The sequence below is a fragment of the Pipistrellus hanaki genome (assembly GCF_964339955.1).
Source record: "Pipistrellus hanaki genome assembly, chromosome: 1".
In the NCBI taxonomy this organism is placed as follows: Eukaryota; Metazoa; Chordata; class Mammalia; order Chiroptera; family Vespertilionidae; genus Pipistrellus; species Pipistrellus hanaki.
This window is the reverse complement of record NC_140503.1, coordinates 153,042,083-153,068,588: the sequence shown is the minus strand read 5'-3', so window position 1 is coordinate 153,068,588 and position 26,506 is coordinate 153,042,083. Positions and strand designations below refer to the sequence as shown.

The following is a 26,506-nucleotide window of genomic DNA, read 5'->3' as shown; positions in this document are numbered from 1 at the left end:
AGAGAGATCAATTTGTATTTGCATCATTTATTTCAACTTTAAGGTTCATCTTCAGCCAAATAACATCTATAAAGTGTGATGATTCTTAGAGCCAACAAAATATCCTCATCAATATTTGAACATAAAGTTGTTTTAAGTGTTAAAGATTAAATAATGCACAGTTTTCCAAATAGCTGTGTGGTTAATAAATATTGTTGGCTATTGCTTAAATGCTAAGAAAAAATTTCTTCGGGATAACTGGAAGTTTGCAAAACACAGATTAAAACTTCACAATGTTTACTCACATTGAGTAGGGTCTTTCTTATTTTGAACACACTGCCTTGGTATATATAAACTAGGAGCCCATTTCACAAATTTGTGCACCTTGAAAGGAACTGTGGGCAGTGGGGCTGTGGTAGGTACATGGGTGGGTCTCAGCCCATCCTCCACACCCCTGCCTGGCCCCTTCCTCAATGGCCCCCAGTCCTCTGTCTGCTTGCAGCCCCACTCCCACCACTACTCCCATCACCACTGCTCCCATCTGTTGACAGCACTGGCCCTGCTCGCACCCGCTGAGGGCAAGGAGCAATTGGGGCTGATGCCAGCAGCAGCGGTGAATGGCAGCTTCTGCCATGATCACCTCTCAGGAGCAGGGGGAGGTGGAGAAGCCTTCAAGGGCAATCAGGGCCAACAGTCACCACTCTCACCTGCTGATGGCACCGAGCAATCGGGACTAGCATTGGGCATCAGGAGCAGTTATGAGGAGCAGTTCCAGTGCTGGCTATCGGTGCAAGCATGGCTGGCACCGGCAGAAGATACAAGTGCTGGGCAGGAGCACAGCACATGGGAGAAAGAATTTTCGTAACCACCAGAAGCTCGCCCCAATGACAGTGATTGGTGCCCCCCCTTGGTCTGGTGCCCCCACTCACCTGCTCCACCATCTGGCCATGGCTGATGTCCACCATGTTCCACACTTGCCCCCTGGTGGTTAGTGCACATCATAGTGACCAGTTTTTCTGCCTTTCGGTCTATTTGCATATTAGCCTTTTGTTATATAGGAGATATATATATATATATATATATATATATATATATATATATAATTTATTTACTATATTTCTCTATATTGCTTTCTTTTTTAATCAAATTTACTGGGGTGACATCCTATCTAATGAAAGAGTAATATGCAAATTGACCATGACTCCAACACACAGATGGCTGCCCCCATATAGTCAAAGATGGCTGCCCCCAAAGATGGCTGCCACAAGATGACCAGCAGGAGAGGGCAGTTGTGGGGGACCAGGCCTGCAAGGGAGAGCAGTTGGGGGTGATCAAGCCTGCAGGGGAGGGAGTTAGGAGTGACCAGGCTGGCAGAGGAGGGAAGTTGGGGAAAACCAGACCTGCAGGGGAGAGCAGTTGGGCGGCACCAGGCCTGCAGGGAAGGGCAGTTAGGAGTTACCAGGACTGCAGGAGAGGGCAGTTAGTGGCAATCAGGCTGGCAGGGGAGCAGTTAGGCATCAATCAGGTTGGCAGGAGAGTAGTTAGGGGGTGATCAGGCTGGCAGGCAGAAGTGGTTAGGGACAATCAGGAAGGCAGGCAGGCAAGCAGTTGGGAGCTAACAGTCCTGGATTGTGAGAGATGTCCAGCTGCCCATTTAGGAATCCTAGGGATCAAACCTAAACAGGTAGTCAAACATCCCTCAAGGGGTCTCAGATTGGAAAGGGTGCAGGCTGGACTGAGGAATACACCCCCCGTGCACAAATTTTGTGCACTGGGCCTCTAGTTGGTTAATAAAATTATATAGTTTTCAAGTATACAATTCTATGATACATCATCTGTATATTGCATTGTGTTTTGATTACCTGAAGTCAAATATCTTTCCATCACCATATATGTTACTCCCTTTTCTATCTTCCCCTCACCCCTCTTCTCCTCTGGTAACCACCATATTATTGTCTATTGTGTTTTGATAAAATTGGCACAGACCCTAAGAGCCTCATGACAATGAATTCATCTGACATTTAATAGCAAAGAGATTAATGAACTCATGAGATATTCATGTGGCTCTCTGGGGATATCAGGATGTGTTACATGAAGTATAATGTTTGCAAATGGGTACAATGAAATGCATGTTATTCAAGGAACTGGAGTAGTCAAAACCTCAGTTAATAATTTAGCAGTAAATAAAGAGACAGCTTTCATTTATAGTGGTTTTCTTTAGGGATAATAATGCTCTTGGAATATTCAAAAAATAAAAATAAAAAAAAAAACATAAGCCAGAAGACCTGGATATGAAAACTGGCTGGATCATGTACCAGTCTTGTGGACTTGGGAAATTTTCATCTCTTATCTTCAAACTCCTCAGCTTTAAAATGAAAACTTAATAACATCAGCCTTTTAAAGCCTTTCTCAAGAATAAGGAGTAGTGGGGAGAGAAAAATGAATCATTTAATCAATCAATATAATTCCTCCCTCGCAAGGATGTCGTAAGAAGCAAATGAGATTATATGCAATGCTCTTGATGAGTGCTTTATAAACTTGGTGGTATTATGCATGCATTTATTGTTTTCCTCTGGAAAATAGTCATCTGGATAAAGTTTACAGTTCATTTCCCACACACAGAAAAATGGATGCCTTAGGAAGATATTACTTGCTGCCTGAGGACATGGACACTGTTTTCTTAATAAGAAAACCAGATCTGACCAATTAAAGATGTTATCAAATTATCTTTTTCAAATTTGAAAGTGAGATGTCATGTTTAAAGCAATACAGGAAACGTCTCTTTTTATGCGGGTTTCTGACAGGCAGCAGCCTTCAGTAACTGAGCTTATAATTAAATCCAGCCCTATCGATTTGGCCCTGAGGTGGGGACCGGGGCAGGTCACCTCACCTCCACGGGCAGGAGTTAAATGTGATCTCATCCCCCATTTCCTTCCAGTACTAACATGCTGTCACTCTCATTAATCGTCCATAGTAATTTTTACCAACCCTGAAAAACATCTAATTGGTTCACAGTACTTCTAGTCACACATAATTAAAACCATTGATACTTTTTATTAAAAGAGATGCCACCTTTTCTGCCTCTGTTAATTGTCTTACCCATTCCTAGTAAATCAAAATCACTTCCCTGGAATCTTTTTAGCATGATAATATCTGTTCATATCCCTTTGATTTCCAGATAAAGCTTCCATTGCTTAGAAAGTGATTCGGCAAATGCAGGACAGGCCTCCAATAGTAAGTCCCAGCTGATCTTGAATAATTGAGGCAATCACTTTTGGAGAGCATGGGCAGTCCCAATCTCAAGACTATATGTTTAGATGTATAGTCCAGATAATCAGAAAAACCAAGGAAACCCAAAATTCAAGTGAATGATTATGCTGCCATTGTTAATATAGAGGATATACATAAAATCCTTTCCCTAGGTGGTAAGTTACAAAATCAACACATGATAACTCTGTACTGATTTAAAGGCACACACAATAATAGGCATTACTACATATTAATTATTTTATATACAATACATAGTCAAAAGCACTGGAATAAGACTCAAAATCTCTAGGGTTTTTTTTATTTAATAAATTTGACATGTAGCATTATGTAAGTCTAAGGTGTACAGTATATTACTTTAACACACTTACATATTGTAATATGATTGCAGATGTAGCAATGTTTATCATATTACAGATAGCACAGTATTATTGCCTATATTCATTATACTATACATTAGATCTCTATAGTTTATTCACTATTCATTACCAGTTTGTACATTTACTAGTAAACGCCATCACTCTTTTATTATTATTATTGATTTTTTACAAAGAGGAAGGGAGAGAGATAGAGAGTTAGAAACATCTATGACACATATAATACCTTAATAAAAATAAATAAAATTTTAAAAATCAGTGAGAGAAAAACATCTGTCAGCTGTCTCCTGCACACCCGTACTGGGGATGTGCCTGCAACAAAGGTATATGCCCTTGACCAGAATCAAACCTAGGAACCTTCAGTCCACAGGTCCATGTTCTATCCACTGAACAAAACTGGTTAGGGCATAAACACCATCACTCTTATCCCCCATTCCCATCTCCTGGTAACCATTATTTTATTTGCTGGCTTAGCTTTTTTTTTAACTACACAAATAAGTGATATTATACCATACTTGTCTTTCTCTGTCTGACTTATTTCCCTTACCATAAGGTCCTCAACCTTCATCCTTTTATCACAAATGGAAGGACAGCCTTCTTTTTCATGACTGAAAAATATTTCATTGTGTGTATGTACCACATATATTTTTTATCCATTCGTCCATTGACGGACATTTGGGTTGTTTCCATATCGTGGCTATTGTGAATAATGTTGCAATAAACATGAGAGTACATGAATTTCATGGAAATCCTGTTTTCATTTCCTTTGAGTATATACCCAGAAGTGCAATGGGTGAATCGTACGGTAGATATTTTTTAATTTTTTGAGGAACTTTCATATTATTTTCTATAGTTGTTGGACCAATTTACATTCTCACCAACAGTGTATAAGGTTTTTCTTTTACCATATCTTCACCAACACTTGTTATCTCTTATCTTCTTGATGATAGCCCTTCAAACAGGTCTGAGCTGACATTTCATTATAGTTTTGATTTGCATTGCCTTGATAATTAGGGATACTGAGCATCTTTTCATGTATCTCATAGCCATTTTGATGTCCTGTTTAGAAAAATGTCTATTTAGTTCTGTCCATTACTTAATTGAATTGTTTGGAATTTTTGTTATTAATTTGACTAAGTTCTTTATATATTTTAGGTATTAACCCTTACCCAATATAAGGTTTGCAATAATTTTCTAGCATTCTGTAGGTTGTCTTTTCATTTTGTTAAATGTTTCTATTGCTGTGCAAAAGCTTTTGCATTTGATATAATCCCATTTATTGCTTTCTGCTTTTGTTGTTTGTATTTTGGGCGTCATGTTCTAAAATCATTGCTAAAACCAATATTGATGGGCTTCTTCCTTACATTTTTTTCTAAGAGTTATGTGGAATCAGATCTCATGTTTAAGTCTTGATTCATTTTGGATTATTTTCATGAGTGGTGTGAGATAGGGGTTTACTAGTAATTTTATTGTTCTGCATGTGTTTCTCCAGTCTTTCTAGCACCATTTGTTTAAGGGACTACCCTTCCATCGTTGGCTATTCTTGGTTCCCTTGCAAAAAATTAATTGACCTTATACATTGAGTTTTACTTCCAGAATTTCTAATCTGTTCCATTGGTATCTGTGCCTATATTTGCACCAGTATCAGACTATTCTTATTACCATGGCTTTGTAGTATATCCAAAAGTGTGATACCTTCAGCTTTGTCCTTTTTTCCCCTCGAGATTGCTTGGTTATTTGTGATCTTTTGTGGTCCCACTCACAAATTTTGGATTGTTTCTTCTATTTTGATGAAGAATATCAGAGATTGTGTTGAACCAATAGATGGCTTTGGCAAGAATGGCCATTTTAATAATATTACTTCTTCTGGTTTATGAACAAGGGGTGTCTTTCCATTTGTGTCTTTTTTAATTCCTTTCAGCAAAATCTTAGTTTTCACTGTATAGATATTGCACTTCCTTGGCTAAATTTATTCCTAAGCATTTTTCTGTTTTTGATGCTTTTGTGAATGAGATAGTTTTCTGAATTTCTTCATCATCACTGTAAAGGAATGTATTTGAGTTTTATATGTTGATTTTGTATCCTGCCACTCTACTAAAACAATTGATTAAAACCAACAGTTTTTGATTACTCTTTAGGATTTTCTCTTTATGGGGCCATATCATCAGCAAATAGCACTTCTTCCTTTCTGATTTGGATACATTTTTTTCTCTGTGTATTTCCTATTTGCTCTAGCTAACATATCCAGTACTGTATTGAATAAGAGTGGTGAGAGTAGGCATTCTGACCTGTTCCTAATCTTACAGGAAACACATTCAATTTTTCTCCATCAAGCATAAGGTTAGCTGTGCATTTGTTGTATATGAGCTTTATTATCTTAGGTTGTTTTTTCTATACCCAATCTATTAAGGGCTTTTGTCATGCAAGGATGTTATATCTTATCAAATGCTTTTTTTGAATCTGTTGAAATACCGTAATCATGTGATTTTTTAAAAATATATTTTTATTGATTTCAAGAGGAAGGTAGAGAGAGAGCGAGATAGAAACATCAATGATAAGAGAGAGTCATTGATAGGCTTGCCCTACTGCATGCCCCACACTGGGGAATCAAGCCCACAACCCGGGTATGTGCCCTGACCAGGAGTTGAACCGTGACCTCTTGGTCCATAGGTCACTGAGCCATGCCACCCAGTCAATCCTGTGATTTTTATCTTTCATTTTATTGATGTGATTGATGTATTACATTTATTGATCTTTATATATTGAACCATCTTTGCATCCCAGGGATATATCAAACTTGGTGGTGGTGCATAATCCTTTTAATGTGTTCTTCAATTTGGTTTGCTGATATTTTCTTGAGAATTTTTGCATCTATATTCATCAGGTATATTGGTCTATAATTTTATCTGATTTTGGTATCAAAGTAATGCTGGCTTCATAGAATGAGTTTGAAAGTATTCCCTCATCCTTGATACATTGGAAAAGTTTGAGGAGGATTGGTGTTAATTCTGTTTTAAATGTTTGTAGAGTCCTCCAGTGAGGCCACCTGTTCCTGGTGTTTTCTGTAGTGGGAATTGTTGTTGTTGTTTTATTACTTCAAAATCTCTAGTTTTAAAACAAACACTGAGACTCTCTAATGATGTGACTTTGCTCAAGTCACGTAAGCCCTCTGAACTTCAATAGCTCAGTGAAATGGAAAGTTGCTGACATCATTGAGGTATTTAATGAGAGATGGGGGTCTAAAACAGGTTAGCAACTATAGCCAGCAGGCCAAATTTGGCTCAGTCCAATTTTCCTAACTACAAAGGCCATAGTTTTCCTAACTGCAACAGAGACTATGTGACCCACAAAGTCTAAAATGCAGACTACCTGACCCTTAACACAAAAACTTTGCTGGTTTCTGGTCTCAAAGATTATTTGTGAATTTATTTGAAATACCATAATCATATATATGATTTTAGTCCATCTTGGTTTATTAGATTTAAGAAACTGGCATTAGACTCAACTAACTGAAAGATTTAGTTTAAAAAATACAATTTTAACAAAATAAATAGATTCTAATAGTATCTCTTATGCTATTTGGTATTACTGAGGCATAAGATGTTATCAATAAATATTTATTGTATTTAATACTATTGATTATTAAGAGATTTCACTTAATAAAAAATACTGAAGTATGTTAATATCGTTATACCACTTAGCCACAATAGCTGCACTTAGTTGTCTTGGGTAGCTATCCCTGGACTGTAAAATAGTACCTATCTTATAGGCTTGTAATTATTAAATTAGATTATCTCTATTGACTGATTTTTAACAATGAGAATATATACAGGTTGTACCTTTTATTTCCTTTTTATTGAATTTATTGGGGTGACACTGGTTAACAAAATTATGCAAGTTTCAGGTGCACAATTCCACAACACATCATCTGTACACTGTATGGTGTGTTCATCAACCCAAGTCAAGTCTCCCTGCATCACCATTTATACTCCCTACTAGAGGCCCAATGCACGAAGATTCGTGCAAGAATAGGCCTTCCTTCTCCTGGCTGCCAGCACCCAGAACCTGGGTCTTTACTCTAGCCACTGCCTTCCGGCTTTGCTCCAGCCCAGAGCTGCCTTCTGCCTTCCCACACTGCTCAGAGGCCCGGAGCAGCTGAGGCAGGGCGGAACACCTGTGTCATTGCCATGGCAACAAAGCAAGCCTCTCTGCTGGCCACCATCATCTTTGTTTATCAATTTGCATATTCCCTCCTTATTGGCTGTGGGCACTGCCATCTTGTCCCGAAGTGATAGTCAATTTGCATATTGTCTTTATTAGATAAGATAACCTCCTTCAAGTATCTCCCCCAAGGTCTGACCCCACCCACAGCCTCAGGGTGGGCTGCCATTGGAGCAGGTGGGTAGCCTGAGCCAGGAGATGCCATCCAGTGGCCAGAGGCACCTCTAAGTTAAGGCTGGATTTCTGCTATGTTGAAGGGAATTTGATGAAAACAGAAAGAACAGTGCCCTGGAGCAAACCTTCAATGTTGAAAGAAGGGAACTTCCAATTGATAATATCCTATCTAATAAAAGAGTAATATGCAAATTAACCATCATCTGCTACATCTACAAGCCACACCCACCAGCCAATTAGGAGCAAGTATGCAAATTAGCCCAACCAAGATGGTTGTGGCCACAGAGAGCTGGTGGGAGGCTTGGGTTTCCCCGGAGATGGAGGAAGCCAAGCTTCTGCAGTCCTGGTCGGCCTAGGCCTCCACACCAGACTACAAAGTTTCAATTATAGAAGATACATAAATCCCAACAGAAATGGCTGCTGCCACTGAGCAAGCAGAATGTTTGGCTCTGCTCCAGGCTAAAAAGTTTCAATTGTAGAAGATAAATAAATCACAGATACCAGGGCCTCCGATTGAGTTGCCAGGGGGGCATAGCTGGCCTGTAAACTAACACAGGCCCCTTGCTCAGGCCGCCCCACACCCCAAAGGAGCCCCACCCTGATCCAGGACACCCTTTAGGACAAACCAGCTGGCCCAACCCATGCACCAGACCTCTATCCTGTCTAATAAAAGAGTAATATGCAAATTGACCATCACTCCAACACATAAGATGCCTGCCCCCATGTAGTCAAAGATCCTGCCCCCATGTGGACACAAGATGGCCATCACAGCAGGGAAGGGCAATTGGGAGGCACCAGGCCTTCAAGGGAGGGCAGTTGGAGGTGATCAACCCTGCAGGGGTGGGCAGTTAGGGGTGACCAGGCTGGCAGAGGAGGGAAGTTGGGGGCAAACAAGCTGTCAGGGGAGCAGTTAGGCATCGATCAAGCTGGCATAGGAGTGGCTAGGGGGTGATCAAGCTAGCAGGCAGAAGCAGTTAGGGGCAATTAGGAAGGCAGGCAGGTGAGCAGTTGGGAGCCATCAGTCCTGGATTGTGGGAGGGATGACCAACTGTCCATTTAGGCCCAATGCTGCCAGGATCCAGTCAGACATCCTTAGAGGTGTCTCAGATTGGAGAGAGTACAGACTGGGCTAAGGGACACCCCCCTCCATGTACCCCTCTTATGCATGAATTTGTGCACAGAGCCTCTAGTTTTTCTAATAAATATGGTTGCACCATAGCCAGTTTGGCTCAGTGGACAGAGCATAGGCCTGTGGGCTGGGTCCCTGGTTTGATTCCAGTCAGGGCCACATGCCTGGGTTGCTGGACACATGCCCAGGGTGCTGGCTTGATTTTGAGTAAGGGATATGCAGGAGGCAGCCAATCAATGATTCTATCTCATTATTGTTGTTTCTATCTCTCCCTTCCTCTCTGAGGGAGGGAGGAAGGAAGGAAGAAAAGAAGGAGGGAGGGAGGGAGGGAGGGAGGGAGGGAGGGAGGGAGGGAGGGAGGGAGGGAGGTGAAAAAAGAGGAAGGGAGGGAGAGAGGGAGGGAGGGAGGGAGGGAGGGAGGGAGGGAGGAAAGGAGGGAGGGAAGGAGGAAGGGAGGAAGGGAGATCGACCAATACCTGATTCACAGAAAGTTGATAGAATTTGTATTCATAAGCCTAATGGGCAAATAATGCTGTTGGCTATGCCAATCAGAGTGCTTCACTTAATTAAAAATTAAATCTGAATCTTTGATAAGTGTTTTTGCTTCAATCCAATTTATCTACATTTTCTAAGACTGGAATGAAAGAAATGATGAATAAATGAAAGCCTATTGAACTGATGTTTTTCTGAAAAATCATCTACATGCTATTATTAATTCTTTCTCAGTAACCATGGTGAGGAAATTTTGTGAGAGCACAGCAAATAAATTTAATAATGTGGGCATTCTGGGTCAAAATAGATTTACTCAAAAAGAATTTTTTTTCAGTTAGTCCCACATTTCTTTCTCAGTGATAAGTGACATAAACCATTAATAAGCAGTGAGATTCTGTCATAAATATCTTTAATTTTGTTTACACAAAACTCATAAGTATGTAATAGATCAATGTTTTTAAGACAGTAGCATCATGTATTTTCATCCTCACCAATCCCTAACTCCAAGTTGTCTCAATACTTCCAAATTGAAGAAATGTGTGGGGGTCTCAGGTCATCGAGTTTCTATCATTATACAGTTAAATTTCCCTTGCACTATGCAGGTGAAGATGTGGGGTATAAGAAGGATATCCAGGAGAGAAGAGGAATGCTGCACCACTTCTAACCAGAGAGTAGGAGATGAGTGATGGGCAAGTAGACAGGTGTTAGACCAAGGGTAGAGGGCCTGATGCTTCCCTTCCCATTAGCATCCCTGAGAGCCAGGCTCTGCACCCACAGAGAAGACCACGATGGTTGAGAAACCAGAGCTACATGGTTAGGGAAAAGCAAAGGTTCCATCTTCCTTCCTAGCCTCCCTTGCTCCCAGGTGAGGTGCCTGCTGAGTTAGAGCACACAGACCAGTCTAGGGACCCTCCACTTGAGGTGAAATCATAGTAGCATCTGAGGGGCTACAGAATAGTTAGGAGCTGGATGAAGAAAATGACAGAAGGTGAGAAAGGTGCACAGCACCTCAGAGAGACAAAGGAGGTCAGCTCAGCAGGGAGACACCAACAAATCCTAAAAGGAGGTGAGAAAGACATTGGCCAAAATGAGCAACCTTAAAGCCTCTGCCCACTTCAGCAGCCCAGGCCCATGGCACCTCTGAGGAAAGCTGCCAGGGCAAATCCAAAGACCGGCAAGAGGCTAGGGCTCTCTCCAGCCAAATCCCAATACTTGGGGATATAATGTCTTCCTCCATAAATCCTGATGCCATCTTCGAAACAAGCAAGAGAAACAGGGAAGAAGGATTGAATAATTCTTTCATGTAAATTGAGCTAAAACTGGAGACATGCTAAATTATTAGATTAGATTAAAATTTAAATCACATTGAGCTAATTTTAGTTCTCACTGCTCCATGGTCCAGTCCTCCTGAGGAAGATCAATTAAGTTTTAAGAGAAAAGCTGCATTTTTTTTTTGCACACCCAAACTGTAGTGTGAATACATTTGCAATCATGCTACAATTCTATTGTTTGGTTTAGAGAAAACATAGTGATGACAATGTTACTCAGAGTTCACAAATTTCTGAAACTAAGGAGAGATTATTCTTCTCTAAATAGGTATTAGAGAGAAATATGCTGAAAGACAGACCTGAGTTCTGACCCCCCTCAACTATTTACTCTGTTAGTCACTAACGAAAGTCACTTAATCTCCACAACAGTGCTTCCCAACAGATGTGTCTGAGATGATGTACTAGAATATTGAGAAAATATTGATCCATTCAGCCATCAAGACAGCCAAGGCAGGGCCTTTTATCTCTGGCTGCCCTAGTGTGACACATACATAACTCTGTGTTTTGAATATGATAATTTGGAAAAATTCTTGCCCTATATGATTCTCACCTATGGAACAGATGGAGGGAAGGAGAGAGAACAGATATTTTCAGTCTTTTGTATTCCAGTAGTTCATGCTTCTATGAATGTGAGCAGGAAATTTCAATTACAAAAGAGTCACAGGAGTTCCTACATATATGACCTGAAAGAAAAAAAAAAAAGAATCTCTGCATTTATTTTTAAAAATCTAATTACCCCCAAATTCCTATGAGCTAGATGAAGAAAATGACAGAAGGTGAGAAAGGTGCACATTTTATATGGATGTATTTAATTCTATTTATATTATACAATTGTTATACAACCTAGAAAAAGTACAAAACCCTAATTCATCTTCCAAAATCTGGTCAGAGCTAAGGTGCAAAAAAAAAAAAAAAAAAAAAAAACACACAGTACAGTAAGTTATAAGAATAGTTGGGGTGGCCTGTACAAATCATACTGCCTGTCACAGGATGTTTTTTAATCTGTATTGTTGAAGGTATTACATATGTCTCCTTTTTTCCCCCTCAATGACTGCTTCTAGCCTGCACCCACCCGCCCACCTCAAGCCTTCACCCCACTATTGTCTGCGTCCATGGTTATGTATATGCATACAAGTTCTTTGGTTAATCTCTTCCCACCTCTCACACCCCTTTCCTTTGGGACTCATCAGGCTGTTTCACACTTCTATGTGTCTGGGTCTATTTTGTTTCACCAGTTTATTTTGTTCATTAGATTCACATCTGAGTGAGATCATGTGATACTTGTCTTTCTCTGGCTAATTTCACTTATCATAATACCCTCCAAGTCCCTCCATGCTGTCTCAAATGGTAAGATCCTTTTTCTACTGCTGCATAGTATTTTATGGGTTAATTGCCTGGGGGGCGGGGGGAACCTCTGCACTTATTCTTTATTTTTTATTTTTTAATATATATTTATTGATTTTAGAGAGGAAAGAAGAGTGAGAGTTAGAAACCTCAATGATGAGAGAGAATCATTGACCAGCTGCCCTCCTGCACACCCCCTACTGGGGATCAATCCCGCAACACAGGTATGTACCCTTGACTGGAATCAAACCTGGGACCCTTCAGTCCACGGGCTAATGCTCTATCCACTGAGCCAAACCAGCCAGGGCTGCACTTTTTTTTTTTTTTTTAATCTCTGATTATCCCCAAATTTTTTTTTCCAGCAGAAACAACTAAAAATTCAGGTGTCTTTTTTTATATTGTAGTTCAGCTCAGGAATTTGCCTAAGAGTCAGAAACTTAAGAAAATGTGAAATGAATCTACAGACTGTTAAAAGTATTCACAAGCAAATGCAAAATTACCTATTTGGGATTAGAAATTTGCATCCACCTTTTGGCAAACCATTCTGCTATAAGTAAATTAATTTGAAAATCAATTTTTAGAGTAGTGATTAAGGGATGGTAAGTGATCAATAATTAGTGCAATTCTCACCCACAAATGAGGCTATTATCTTCAAAGTAAGTAAAAAGCTTTTCAAGATGAATGCCTCAAACCTGTTGAGAATTTTTAGTTGAATATGAAAGATCTTTTGCTTCCCTGCTCCCTTCCCCTGAAATTGCTCATTTATATCAATAAAGAATGTGATGCATGCTGGATTGATCTATTAGCCATTTTCAAGTTAAAGCTAGGTTTTATGGACTTCTAAGATTTTTCTGTTCATTGAGATTACAAATGTTTTGCTACTCTTGGACAAAAGAAGGAAATGCAATGTTCTTGTCGGCGAATAAATCACTGATTGATTCATTGGGGAATATAGCTGTCTGTTAAGAAGTATGGACTACAACAGCCCTGGCTGGTGTGTCTCACCAATCACCAAAGGGTCTCTGGCTCCTTTCAGGTCAAAGGCATGTACCTGGGTTGCAGGTTCCATCCCCATCCTGGTCAGGCTCATGTGGGAGGCAACCAATCAATGTGTCTCTTTCCATCAATGTTTCTCTCTCTTTCCCTATTCTTCCCTCCCTTCCACTTTTTCTAAAAATCAATGGAAAAAATATCCTTGGCTGAGGATTAGCAACACAACAAAGTATGTAGCAGAACAGATCCAAAGAAAGAATGGTTGTCGCATGCGCTGACAGTAATAATTCTAGCTTTTGAGTTTGGGTGGCCTCCCAAGTGCCAAGCAATGATCAAGATGCTTTTGTGAACTCATTAATTCTCACCGAAATAAATCTAGGCAATAAGTATTACTATCACCACTCTGAGGGGGAAATGGCAGGAATGATTCTGACTACACTCCAAGAAGAGATTTTACACATGCAATTGTTCATCACATTCTCATATCCAACATTGTTTCTAAACAGGTTAAGTGTTTACAGCACCAAGAAGGTGACACTTTATGCCTTTCAAACCCACAGGTTAACTATGCTGGCCGTTAACACTTTGCTCTCCGTGAGTAAAGACTGCCATCTTGTGGAACTTGCACATATAACAAAAACAATCATTTGGAACTAAACATTTTCACTGCACTCATTAAGAATTTTGCAACTAGATTCTTGCATTGTTGCACACATACTAGAACACACACACACACACACACACACACACACACACACATGCTAATGTTGATTACATTTTTTAAAAAAAGGAAAACTTTTCTTTAGGTGTGAATTTAAGTCTCATTGAAAGGTTTTGAACATTTGGAAAGATAAAATGTCGCCTCCTTTATTATAAGGACTCATCTCATTAGTCTTTAATCAGTTAACTGCCACAATATTTTGAATTTAATTTAAAAAGCCCTGCCGCTTGCATCTATAGACCCTTGGCATGCAAATGGTTAAAGCAGAGCATTAGGTTGTGCTAAACTTTCTTTATCTAACCTTTAAATGGTTTTTGTTAAATGACAAAAAGAAGGTGTAGTGAAACCTTTTGATGGAATTTCTGGAGCACTCGTTTTTTTAGCTAGAATGTATGGCAGAACCCTGGGCTGAGAGAACACTTTCACTCCCCTCCTATACTTCTCTTCCATGCTGGCCAACATCCTGGAATTTGTTGTGGGCTAGTCAGCGCTTGACTGAGGGATCCTTTGGCCCATGTGGTCTGTGTACCCCAAAGACAGACTCTCCCTGCAATGCCATAGCCACCTGTGCTTCAGTGATGAACCATATAAAGGTGTGTTGATACTCTAAGGCATATAGAGATAGATGCCTCTTTCCTATTTCCCCTCATGCATTCCTGCCACCCAGCTCACTAAATCCACAATTTCTAGGATTAAAAATATCCTATCTAATAAAAGAGTAAGATGCAAATTGACCATCATTCCATCACACAAGGTGCCAGCCCCCATGTAGTAAAAGATGACTGCCCCCATGTGGACACAAGATGGCTGCCACAAGATGGCCAACAGGGAAGGGCAGTTGGGAGAGACCAGTCCTGCAAGGGAGGACAGTTGGGGGCAATCAGGCCAGCAGGGGAGGGGAGTTGGGGTGATCAAACCTGCAAGGGAGGGCAGTTAGGGGTGACCAGGCTGGCAGAGAAAGGAAGTTGGGGGCGACCGGGCCTGCAGAGAAGGACAATTGGAGGCAATCAGTCTGGCAGGGGAGCAGTTAGGCATCAATCAGGCTGGCAGGGGAGTGGCTAGGGGGTGATCAGGCTGGCAGTTAGGGGCAATCAAGAAGGCAGGCAGGAGAGCATTGGGAGCCAGCAGTCCTGGATTGTGAGAGGGATGTGCCAGATTGGAGAGAGTGCAGGCTGGGCTGAAGGACACACACCCACCTGTGCACAAATTTCATGCACTGGACCTTTAGTACTTAGATAAAGACCTTGTACTATTAGAATCAAAGTGGGTGACATAAAGTATATATTCTTCCAATGATTTTTTCAAACCAACATATTTCCAGGTATAGGAATAATAAAGACATATTGTCAGTGATACCAAACACTACTGAGGAGATGGAGTGGTCAGTCATGAGTTCCCGAATGAATGTGAATGGATGAAAGAATAAATTAACATGAATGGAGGGCATTAAAAAGAAATGATTCCATCGTGTTGCCTGGGCCATCCCAGCTGAATGTGCAAGTTGTTATTTAACATAAATTTTGTACCCAAGGAAGTACCTGCCATGAAATCACTCTTTAAATATTTACTGAGTAGATGGGTGAATAGGAGGGAATGGAATAAATTAGAAAATAGCAATAATGATAAGAAAAAGGTAGAATCTTAGAACAGGGTCCTTTTACCAAGAACTGTTGAATATATTTAATTAATAAATATGTGCTTGTTCTGTGTGCGGCCATATGGAAGATGGTGAGCACACTGGCATTAACCACGTAACCACAAATGATCACAAATAATGATAAATGCCCTGAAGGAAAACTCTTCCACTTCCACAGACACTAATACAATGTGGTGGGTTAGGGTTAGGGTTAGGGTTAGGGTTAGGGTTAGGGTTAGGGCAACTTGGGAGCTCATTTTGAGCCCAGATATCTTTTCATTAAGCAAATGCTGCTATACTAGTCATTTCCTTCTATTCCTAGATGTTTCTAGAAACTCATATGTAAGAAGAGTTGGGTTTTTTTAGATATGAGCAAATTTTTCCTTCGAGATATTCAATGGTATCTAGTCCATCTAGTGTCTTTAGGCAGGCCAATACCCAAAGGGTTTGCTAATGTCATTTGAATAGTACCCATGGGCAAGTCAAGCAAGCTGTTTGATGTTGTGATTACATATGTGTGTGTGATACCTAACACAGTGTCCAAATTCCCTTAAGTAGTTGTTCCTTTGAATCAAGGCACTATTTCTCAGTGTATTCCTCCAATCTCTAGCTCTGTGCGTTATGTTATTGGGGAGAAAATGAGAAAGGGGGAATGAGAGTCAGGCAAGTTTAGGAAATGCTGTATTAAACAAAATCATGCAAGTTTTCTTATCTGCAGGTCATCTTATGGCCTTCCATAGACTGACTTCTTTGTAAATTTCCAAAGGGTGCATTTGATATTTTTGTTTGTTTGTTTGTTTGTTTGTTTAGTTAACAGCCATAGAACCTTTTTCTTGCAGAAGCCCTCTAGGTACTAGTGTACCATGGAACACACTTTTAGAATTCTGTGTTTTTTAAATGCAAATGACTTTGTCTGGGATAGAGGCTGGAATAAGAGTGATCCATTAATATTATGAATCCATTATTATTTATAATCATTTTAGTAAATTTAATTCATCAAATTAACTGCTGTTTTTAAGCAACAGAACTTGAGACAGCTCTATTTCCTAAGAAAGAAGTCCAGGTTGTGAGGCGGCTCCTGGAGTGTCAGCAGGGGGCGCTGTGGTGAGGCTATGGGAATGTCCAAAGGTGGATGTTGGATATTCAACTCTACCCGGGGTTTTCTTACTCTTGTTTAACTCAGGTTGAGTGTTGATCTCTGCCCAACATTATATTTTAGCTCATTCTTATGGAGCCATGAATGACATGAAACAGGTAAAATATCACTGAAACTGAGAGATTTACTCTATCCATATAGGCATAGTTTTCCTTTCTGCAATTTTTAAGCAGTCTCTCCCCAAACAATCCAAGACCCGGGGCAGGAGTATAAATATGGGTCCACATAATTGAAGTCTTAAGTATGTGAAAGTGACATAGCTAAACACTGTGAGATAAAGTATGTTCTATCCCCTTCCTTCCGCATCCCTAGGAGGCCAGGTCTGAGTTTCTAGTTCATGACTAGCTGGGAGTTCAGCACCAACGCAGTGACACCGGGTTCAGACTCCCCTCCCTCCCACATCCGGCTCTGTCCTGCACAGGGAAGGCTCTCGCTCACGCCAAGGTGTGTGCACCTGAGCACGCACAACCAAGCTCTGTCCACAGTCCCAAGCACCCCTACACACCGTGTGCCCCCGCGGCTGTGAGATCTGCTCTCAGAAGACAATACATGGGCATGGGCCTTCAAGAGCCCTGGGAGAGCACTCTGAGCTCTTTGGACAAGAAATTCTAGGGCCCCCGGCGGATGGTGCTCACTCTGGACAGGCGTGTGGCTTTGGCCCTGACAGATGTCACCCTGTGAGAAAGGGTGTAGCTGGGGGGTGGGGGTGGGGGCGGGGGGGAGGAGAAAAGAGGGGGGGCAGGTAGAGCTAGGCAAGTCTCAGCCAGCACCAAACAAGTATTTGGAGTGGAGAATAAAGCCCCTGTGAAAATCACACTTTGAAAGAGCTGCAGTCTTTGCAGCTACCCCCAGCCTCTGGGGGAAAGAAAAGAAGAAAAAAGGATATTTCTTATTTGAATGTAGCTACTTCTGAAAGCCTCCGGTCAACTTCCCTTCCTGTTCTGCAAGGTGAGATGATTTCCCCTTTGGCACTGAAAGGGAAACTAGATCAGTTGTGTGGAAAACCAAAAAAAAATGACACATTTTTCTCAACTTCAAACTTGTCCCAAGGCTTTCTCCCACACTGTGTTAAATAATAGAAGTCTTTTTAATTGAATTTCTTTGTGTGTAGCATATGCTGGGAGACATTATGCCAGCGTCTCGCTCTAAGCGGCAGCTCGTTCTTCATAAAAGCATTCAAGACCCAGAGCGGCATTCTGCATGTAGGGAAGGAACACAGGCCGGCAGCAGCTTGAATCCACATAAAATCAGCTCCTCTGAAATGTGATTGTGAAAACACGTTGCGACAAACTGGGAAGTGGGGGAGATACTTAGGATTATAGAATGAAACAAAACAAAAATAAGAAGAAGAAGAGGGCAAAGGAGGAGGAGGGACAGTACCTTTGGCACAATTGTCTACAGAATCAAAACTATAATGTGTTTAGTGCCCTAGCGTTCCATCTGCAGGCTAATCTCTATCTTCTTTCTCCTTGAAAACCACCCCCTATGAAAGGGGGCTTGTAAGTGGACGTGCTGTGGCCCGAGGCAGTATTATCTGTAACATGTGATTGTGTTCTTCACCCCTTCAAGGATCCTGGAGCTTCAGCAGAATGGCGACATGGACATCCTGAAGCACAAGTGGTGGCCCAAGAACGGCCAGTGCGACCTGTACTCCTCAGTGGACACAAAGCAGAAAGGAGGTGCCCTGGACATAAAGAGCTTTGCGGGGGTTTTCTGCATCCTGGCCGCTGGGGTGGTCCTCTCCTGCTTTATAGCCATGCTGGAGACCTGGTGGAACAAGAGGAAAGGCTCCAGGGTCCCGTCCAAAGAGGTACTTGACTGGGAGCTTGGGCAGTAAGCTAAGCCACGTAGCAGGCTGTGTCTGCGGGGAGGGTGATTGCAAGGAAGGGGAGAAAGGGTTGGGGCCTGGGGGGAGAGGGGGGGAGGGGGCCTTGTTGCTTCTTGTCTTGAAAAGTGAAAATAAATTTGTGAAGCCTAAAAATTGGTAAGGCCAACATCAATTTTTATTTTAGGACATCCCAGATAGATGAAGAGGAGACTACATAGTATTTGAAAGACTGATAGTGTTATGGGCCTTAACAGGCTTTAAAATTCTCCCAAATCTCAGGATAGAATTTAAGTCGATGGCTTGTTAAAGGCTGTGATTGCTTTGACAAGCCATCGACTTAAATTGCCATGACTTGTTTAACTTATGCCTAAATTATTGGGGTCTCTAAGATCTGGCCTAAGAAATCTAATTCTACAGTAAAATAATTAGATTTTTCTCTTTACCGCCAGTGACTACTGCCCTTTATCTGTATGTAGACCTAAGAGAAATGGATATGTTTTTAGTTCTGATGACCCTAAGCTTAATAAATCCACATCATGGAATCATCTATAATTCAATATTCCTCTTTTACTCTTCAGAGTAAACTCCAAGTCCATATTAAAATTTTTCCAGAGATCTGAGAGAATATGTGCCTTGTTTTCATAAAAAATTATGGAATTTATAACTACCTTATTTCCGCTGAACCAAACATGTGAAAATGTTTAAAAGAATAAAACCATATTCACGAAAGCTTCACAAATTGAAAGGAAAACAACCTACAATTGCTGAGTGGTCTGATTTGCTGTGTAGTTTCAAGGGAGAGTTTAAATTTTCTATAACTTGACCTTGGCTAACTGATGCCTAGAGCAAGTCCTGACAGGACCTGCTTTAATGCACAAATAAAAATGGCTTCTCGCTTGCATACAAAGTTTTGCATGTTAATGTAGTCTTTCAAACATATCGTTTTCTAGTCTAAGCATTCCTTCCTACCACTTTATATGCAAAATTGATCAGCACCATTTACAAGGAAAAGCCTGGCTTAGCAAAGATAAATCTTTGCTTCCTACTTGTCTGAAAATGGTAATACATTCTGCATTAGTGAAGGATGAACTAAAAACTAATCAGGTTTTACTGTAGTATTTTCATTGTGGAATAAGCTTCTGGTACCTCTACTGACACTGATTCAATGTAAAAGACCACATTAATGCAACGTTAGAGCTGAGACTCCATATTCTCAAAAATCTGGAAATTAAGGACTCCCCAAGCTCCTTATATGTTGAATTACTATATATGATATTAAATTTTTGCACTATTATATCTGTTGATGGATGACTACATTATAGTTGCTGTGGGAACCATAAAATTATCTCTCAACCCTCTAAAGTCTCAGTGATAACACTGCATTAATGGATATTTTTATTGGATTTTGAAATGAGAAAGGAGAAGGAAAACACTGATGCACTCAAAATATTTTTCACTTAGGAGCACTATAATAGCACAATAAAAAATAAAAATAAAAAACCCCACATACTCCATTCTAACTCATGACAGCTAATCCAGATTTTATGAACAAATATTTTATTTTATGATTAATAGATATTTTTAGATCCTTGAAAATTTGATTTCTTGAACCTGACTATAAATAAGATTGATACAAAGAACAATTTTATTTCTTGCCAGTTTTACTTTTTAAATATTGGGCTTTAATGCTCACATTTAGTGAAAATCTTAAGGGATTTATAGATTGATTTCAACTCCAGAAATCTGAGGTTTTACTTTCTTTTTCTTTATTGAGCACCTTTTTACTAAGACTCCATTATCCTAGCTCAAAGCATCTTTGATTTAAAGACCATGTAGCATATACCTGACCCTAAACTAAAACTGCAACTCACATGTCAGGTCTCAAAGAGTCCCGCTGGCCTCACAGGATCACCTCAGGTACGAGGTAGCTTAAGTGTCTGAAGTCCCTCAATTAGAAATTGATTCTCTTGTGTTGGATGTTACTCTCTCCAAACAATCTTACATATCTTTAGCCTAAGGAGAAATAACATTATAATAATCACCAGCCCTCTAGTGTGAACTAGCATATCAGCATATTGTACCACTTATCTCTAAGAATGGAAAGTTAGAGTTAGGAGTGAGTAGTGGAAAGGAACAAATATTTAACTTGGAATAAAATAAGCCTGAAATAAGACATCATGTGAAAAGAAGACCAGGTTAAGAGGGGGAATAAGTTGCCAAAACCATACTTTTTATTTGTACGATTTTGCCTGGGTCTGTCGCTGCTCTTATAGAAAGCAATCACCCATCTACTGCTTCCATATTTTGTAGCTGCATGTGGCATATGCTTATTTTAGAACTTGAGCTGCAAGAAGAAATATTTATTATAGATAACCTTATCTCAGAATCCTATTGGTACCCGCTCCCCCAGAACCTAGTGCCTGGCTCATATTAGGTGCTCAATAAGTATTTGTTAAATAAATAAACCCCAAAGTTCAGTTCATTACCTATCATGTTTGCTGAACTACTTTTTTTTTTAACCATGGAAGCTAGTACTGATGAGAACCTTGTCTTCTTTTTCTTCATCTCCAGGATGACAAGGAAATTGACCTGGAGCACCTCCATAGACGTGTAAATAGCTTGTGCACAGATGACGACAGCCCCCATAAACAGTTTTCCACCTCGTCAATTGACTTGACCCCTCTGGACATTGACACTTTGCCAACACGACAAGCACTGGAGCAAATCAGTGATTTCAGGAACACTCATATCACCACCACCACCTTTATCCCAGAGCAGATCCAGACTCTTAGCCGCACACTGTCAGCTAAAGCTGCCTCTGGTTTCGCTTTTGGCAACGTGCCTGAGCACCGAACTGGCCCTTTTAGGCACAGGGCACCTAACGGGGGCTTTTTCAGGAGTCCTATAAAAACAATGTCATCTATTCCTTACCAGCCAACTCCTACCCTGGGGCTCAATCTGGGTAGCGATCCAGACCGAGGCACCTCCATATGAGCATCAGACAAAAATCTCTTCACTGTTTCTTTCGTAGGACTCCCTTTGCGAGGAGCAACTGTAATGTTGTGGGACTAACATGGATGTAACATTTTTCTTTTTAATCGGGATTATTAGTAACAATTCTAGCTCTTCCTCCCTCTTCCCTCTTCTATTTCTCTCTCTCTCTCTCTCTCTCTCTCTCTCTCTCTCTCTCTCTCTCTCTCTCTCTCTTCCTCCCTCCCTCCCTCCTTCCCTCCCTCCCTCCCTCTCTGCTGATACATTTCCTCCTGCTATTATTCATTACTCAATTTGTTCCCCCAGAATATAGTATGCTAGGATCCAATTAGTCCGCTTTTCATGTACTGTACTTCAAGTATAGGAAATGTGCACTGAGAATACTAAAAGTAGATATGCAGGATTAATTTTACATCAAGGCCTCTTACGTAACAGTTCTCTATTTTTTGGAAGATATAATTGCAATAACTTCAGTCTTTCACATTCTTCTGCTGCATCCATACAAGGCTCCATACTGCTGTTGAGTGTCCTTTAACTGTGGACCAGAGGCAACCCCTGCAGTGTCTATAAAGTACTTTAAAGACCATTCAGGCCACATAATATGAGAATGCAATTTTGTAGGATTACAAAAAAAGCCATTAATATGCCAGTCAAGACTACAGTTAAAATTACTCTTGCACTGCAACAGTGCATATGACCTTTATGTGATTGTACAGTATTAAAAGTTTTTTTTCTTATGTACAGTAAACTTTATCATACGGCAGAAGCCTCTATTGTGTTAAATAAATTAGTATCTCATATATATACATATATATGCACCTATATAATGTGTATATATATATATTGAAAGGCGGCCATTGCTATTGCAATTCATTTAATAATAAAGCTTTAGTTTTAAAACAAAGAAAAGCATTGTATACAGGAACTATGTATAGCGCAGGGGGTCTTTTCCGTTAGAAAAGGCAGGTTGCTTTAATGTTATTCTGATTCGCATTGTTCGCCAACAGAGACTATTTTATACTTTTGTTATTAAAACATCCAGAGCGATTTAATATTTGTTCCTAGATGTAACTCAGCCGACTAGGTTTTGCATTTGTTATTCAGCGGTGTATAAAGCTAACCTTGGTAATGATTTTACTTCTGATTCACTATCTACATGGGGAAAGCTATGAGCCGAACCACATCCGCAACAGCACATAGAGCTCTACGAGAGTTTAAACGTAGATCATTGAAGGCTGACAAAGTCTCTTCCAAAGCAGTAAGCCAATGAACACAACTGTCGTTGGGGAGCGGTGGGAGCCCTGAGGAAATATTGATGTGGCCTTAATTACTGTCGTACATTATCCTAAAAAAAAAAAAAAGAAAAAGAAAACATAAGAACCATATGGGGCTCTCTACTAAACCCCCTTTTTTTTATCCTGTTCTACTTGGAGGAGTCACGTATTTTTTACATTAGTGCCAAGTGTATAGAAGGATGACAGCAAAAACAGTGCCTCTTTGTGCACAGCCCTTTTAAAGTAGCGTTCTTACCTGTTAGAGATGTACAATGAACTTTGTTTGTAATCCTTAAATTAAGACGTGTTAAGTAGGAAGCAAGAACTTATCCTGTGTTCTTAGCGGCCATACACTTACTTTACTCTAATTCATTCAGTGGCTAGGATTGACGTAGGAACCAGCCTGTGTGATTTGCTTTAGAAGAAATTAAAAAGGTATATTCTTAAGGTATATTATATTTTGATGCTAATTCTGTTCTGGGGAGCATCTTGTACTGTCACTGTTTTTGTACTAAATCTTCAAATATTGTCTACTGTGTAAGGCAGAAAAATTTCTTATCATGCAAAAACCATTTTGTTTCCAGGGTAACAAGTACTTAAGTGCATGCACAACTTGTTTTCCCTTGTAACACTCATGATCTCATTCACGACTCTGATTTTAAAACTAAAAAAAAAAAAAAGAAAAAGAAAAAAAAATCTTTACAAAAAGCTACATAGGGACATACCAGATGTTTCAGTGATTTTAGCTATCAAACTGTTAACCATGTACAATATTTAAAATAGGCCTATTTTGATGTATTGCCTATTATACAAATACACAAAACACTTTTTGGAGGCCTCAGATATGAGTGGCAGAGCTTTCTGTGTATAATTTGTCTAAATAATTTGTCTAATAAAAATGTTTTCTAAACTTGCTCTCATACCATTGAAGTCTTAACTATAAAATTTGAAAATGCTTACTCCCTCACCTATTGAACTGAATTTTTCTAAAAACTTATCTTGAGTTCATTAATGCATAAAACACATTAAGTTTTGCTAGTCAAACTTTGCCGAAATGTGTGGCTCTCTAAAAACAATACTAAGTGATGTCCTAAACCAACAAAATACTGCTTTTCTGCTATTTGAGACTATTTGAACCCATAATATATTTGTTTTTCTTTATGGATGTCTCTGTGAGCACTTTTTTGGAACAGATTTAGTTGTTGTGTGTAAACAGTGCAAACACTATAATAGCAAAATGAGAGGTGTTGCATCAAAAAAAGAAAATCAAAGGTAATTATTACACTTAGAATTTACTTATTAATAATTGTTTTGCTGTTAGAGAAATAGTCATCATGCTGAATCTATTAATTTGAAATTTAATTGTCTCCAAATTATTCCTAATACATTACTGCATTTGAACAATAATTCATCTTGCATTTAAATTACTCAATGGTTTTCTATCTGGAAATATATTCAATTTAGATTAAAATTTCTGCTATTCTAAAATCCCATTAAAAAATGAAGTTTTCAAATGTTGGAACCAGGAAGACTGTAGAAATCTAGACCATCTTGCCACGTTTTACAAATAAGGGAAATAAGATACCAGGAAAGTGGGACTTGCCCACAAGTTTGTCAATCTGAGGCTTAAAGCTGGGTCTTTTTTTTTTTTTTTTTTAACTCTGCCATGTCCCATTCAGTCACATTCACTGGATTGTAAAGGTAGGGATGGCTCAGGTACATGCCTCCACCCACTCTTCTGGCCCAGCCGAGGCTATAATTCTCTAGGGACCTTCCTTCCCGTCTGGGCCCCCACGGAGCACCCCATTCACCTGCTCCCCTTACTGATGGGAAAGTGGACACCTTGGCCTACTTCCCCAAGGCCGTGGCTCCTGGCAGCCATTAGTCCAGGTCCTGCTGCTGTCTACTGCTACTTCCTTTAACCATTGTCTGTCCTGGTTCGCACCACTTACACCAACAGGGCTATTTCAAAACAAGACAAATACCTTATATCCATGTGCTTCTATTCTTCTCATACAGTCAATGTATTCCTTTGGTGCATCATGAAGAGTTGTCACTTTTAATGACTCAGAAATTACGCACGGGTTTTGATTTAATCATATATTAGAAAATTGTACAACCTCCTTTCTTCCTCATACATATCAAACTACAGGCAATTTGTCATTTTCTTAATTATGTTATTTTCCATTTCCTTTAGTTTGGGATTGGTTGTGAACTGAATAAATACTTTTAAAAATAGACTCTACTGAATGGTACTTTGATTCATCAATTAAAAAAAAAAAAAAAAAGGATGAGAAGACCTATTTACCCCACAAAATGCTTTCTAAGCCGCACAATTGGATAACAAACTATTAGTACTTTATAATCAGAATTTTTGGAATGGTGTTACACATTCTGCATTATGAGCATAGACATTAAAGCAGAACTAAGAACTTCTGTGCTGGTAAGCATGGGTTTTACCCTTAAATATACATTTCATGATAATCGATAAAATACAATGGGCTTATTAAAAATTGGCTTTCTTCTGCAGTGTTTTTATTTCTAAAAATAGAGTATAGTCCCAATCCTGTGACAGACATTAATAAATAGCTAGCAATTATGGGCATAGTTATTATTTCAACAAAACTTAGCAGAAGATACCGAACCCCCAAGAGATGGCATAAAAGAGCTGCCTTGGGTGGAAATGACTTACCGACATTGAAAAAACAGGAAGTAAAGCTATTTAGATTTGATAGATTTAATCCAGTCCTATTCGTGTTACTACAAACCTATTATGTGAAAGCCATTATGCGAAGTAGTTGCACATGACATAAATGCAGATATATGTTTCCAAATAGGTCTGGATGTGTTATGGAAGAATTGGATAGGTGGACTTTCTCCATTGCCAGTGGGGTTCTTATGCTATCTTGAGGAAAAGAATTTTCTAAGGCTCACACGGGAGAATGAATGATTTTTATTTGCTTAGACCTATATCCCTCAGTTCCCAAAGTGCCCTTTCCCTTACACCAGTCCTAACAAAATGTGTAGCTGGGGCTTCGGCAGAGCCAAAAGCAAAGCCAGTGTGAACAGTGTCTGTCCCATAGTGAAGCTGAATCCAGCACAGCACCAGCTAATTCCAGTCCATCAGTCCACTGTGATCCATTGTGTGCCATGTGGGCGAGTGGAGAACATGAAAGCTCTGAAAGGTGTGAGCAACAAGAGAAAAGGGAAAAGGGCTCCTTTGTATTTCAGATTGCTCACCCATGCGGTGGCCACGCCTATTCTGGCCAATGCCCTGCTCTCAGGTGTGACTGACAGGCAAGCACCCTCTCTGTCATTCAGACCTTAGTGGGCATGCGTTTGTTCTTTTTTTGCCCAGCCCATTTCCCCAGGATCTGCAAGGAACAGACCTGGAGAGTGTTAAACTGCAGCTTTCTGTCAAAGCTGTACAAATGGCATGCCTGTGTGATCTGGCCTTGCCTTTGCTCCTCTCCTGTTAAGTAATAACTAGGTTATTACAGTGGAATCACTACCACCCAGTTCGTTTCTTGTCCCAAATCAACATGCAAGATATAGACTTTCTGAGGTGGCAGAATGAGTCACCCCAAACCAGTGCA

At 40.0% G+C, this 26,506-nt stretch overlaps 2 protein-coding genes across 2 annotated transcripts in view; both read left to right on the top strand.

Annotated features, from left to right (window-relative positions):
- Positions 1 to 21,768, top strand: part of GRID2 (glutamate ionotropic receptor delta type subunit 2) — a 1,250,164-nt gene extending 1,228,396 nt beyond the window's left edge. Inside the window, exons 15-16 of the mRNA XM_084897107.1 lie at positions 18,387 to 18,627; positions 21,217 to 21,768. Coding sequence (XP_084753233.1) covers positions 18,387 to 18,627; positions 21,217 to 21,639 — 664 coding nt within the window. The 3' untranslated portion in view covers positions 21,640 to 21,768. The remainder of the gene's footprint in view (positions 1 to 18,386; positions 18,628 to 21,216) is intronic.
- LOC311629289 (SAP domain-containing ribonucleoprotein-like) overlaps positions 1 to 26,506 on the top strand; it is a 406,030-nt gene that overhangs the window by 238,872 nt on the left and 140,652 nt on the right.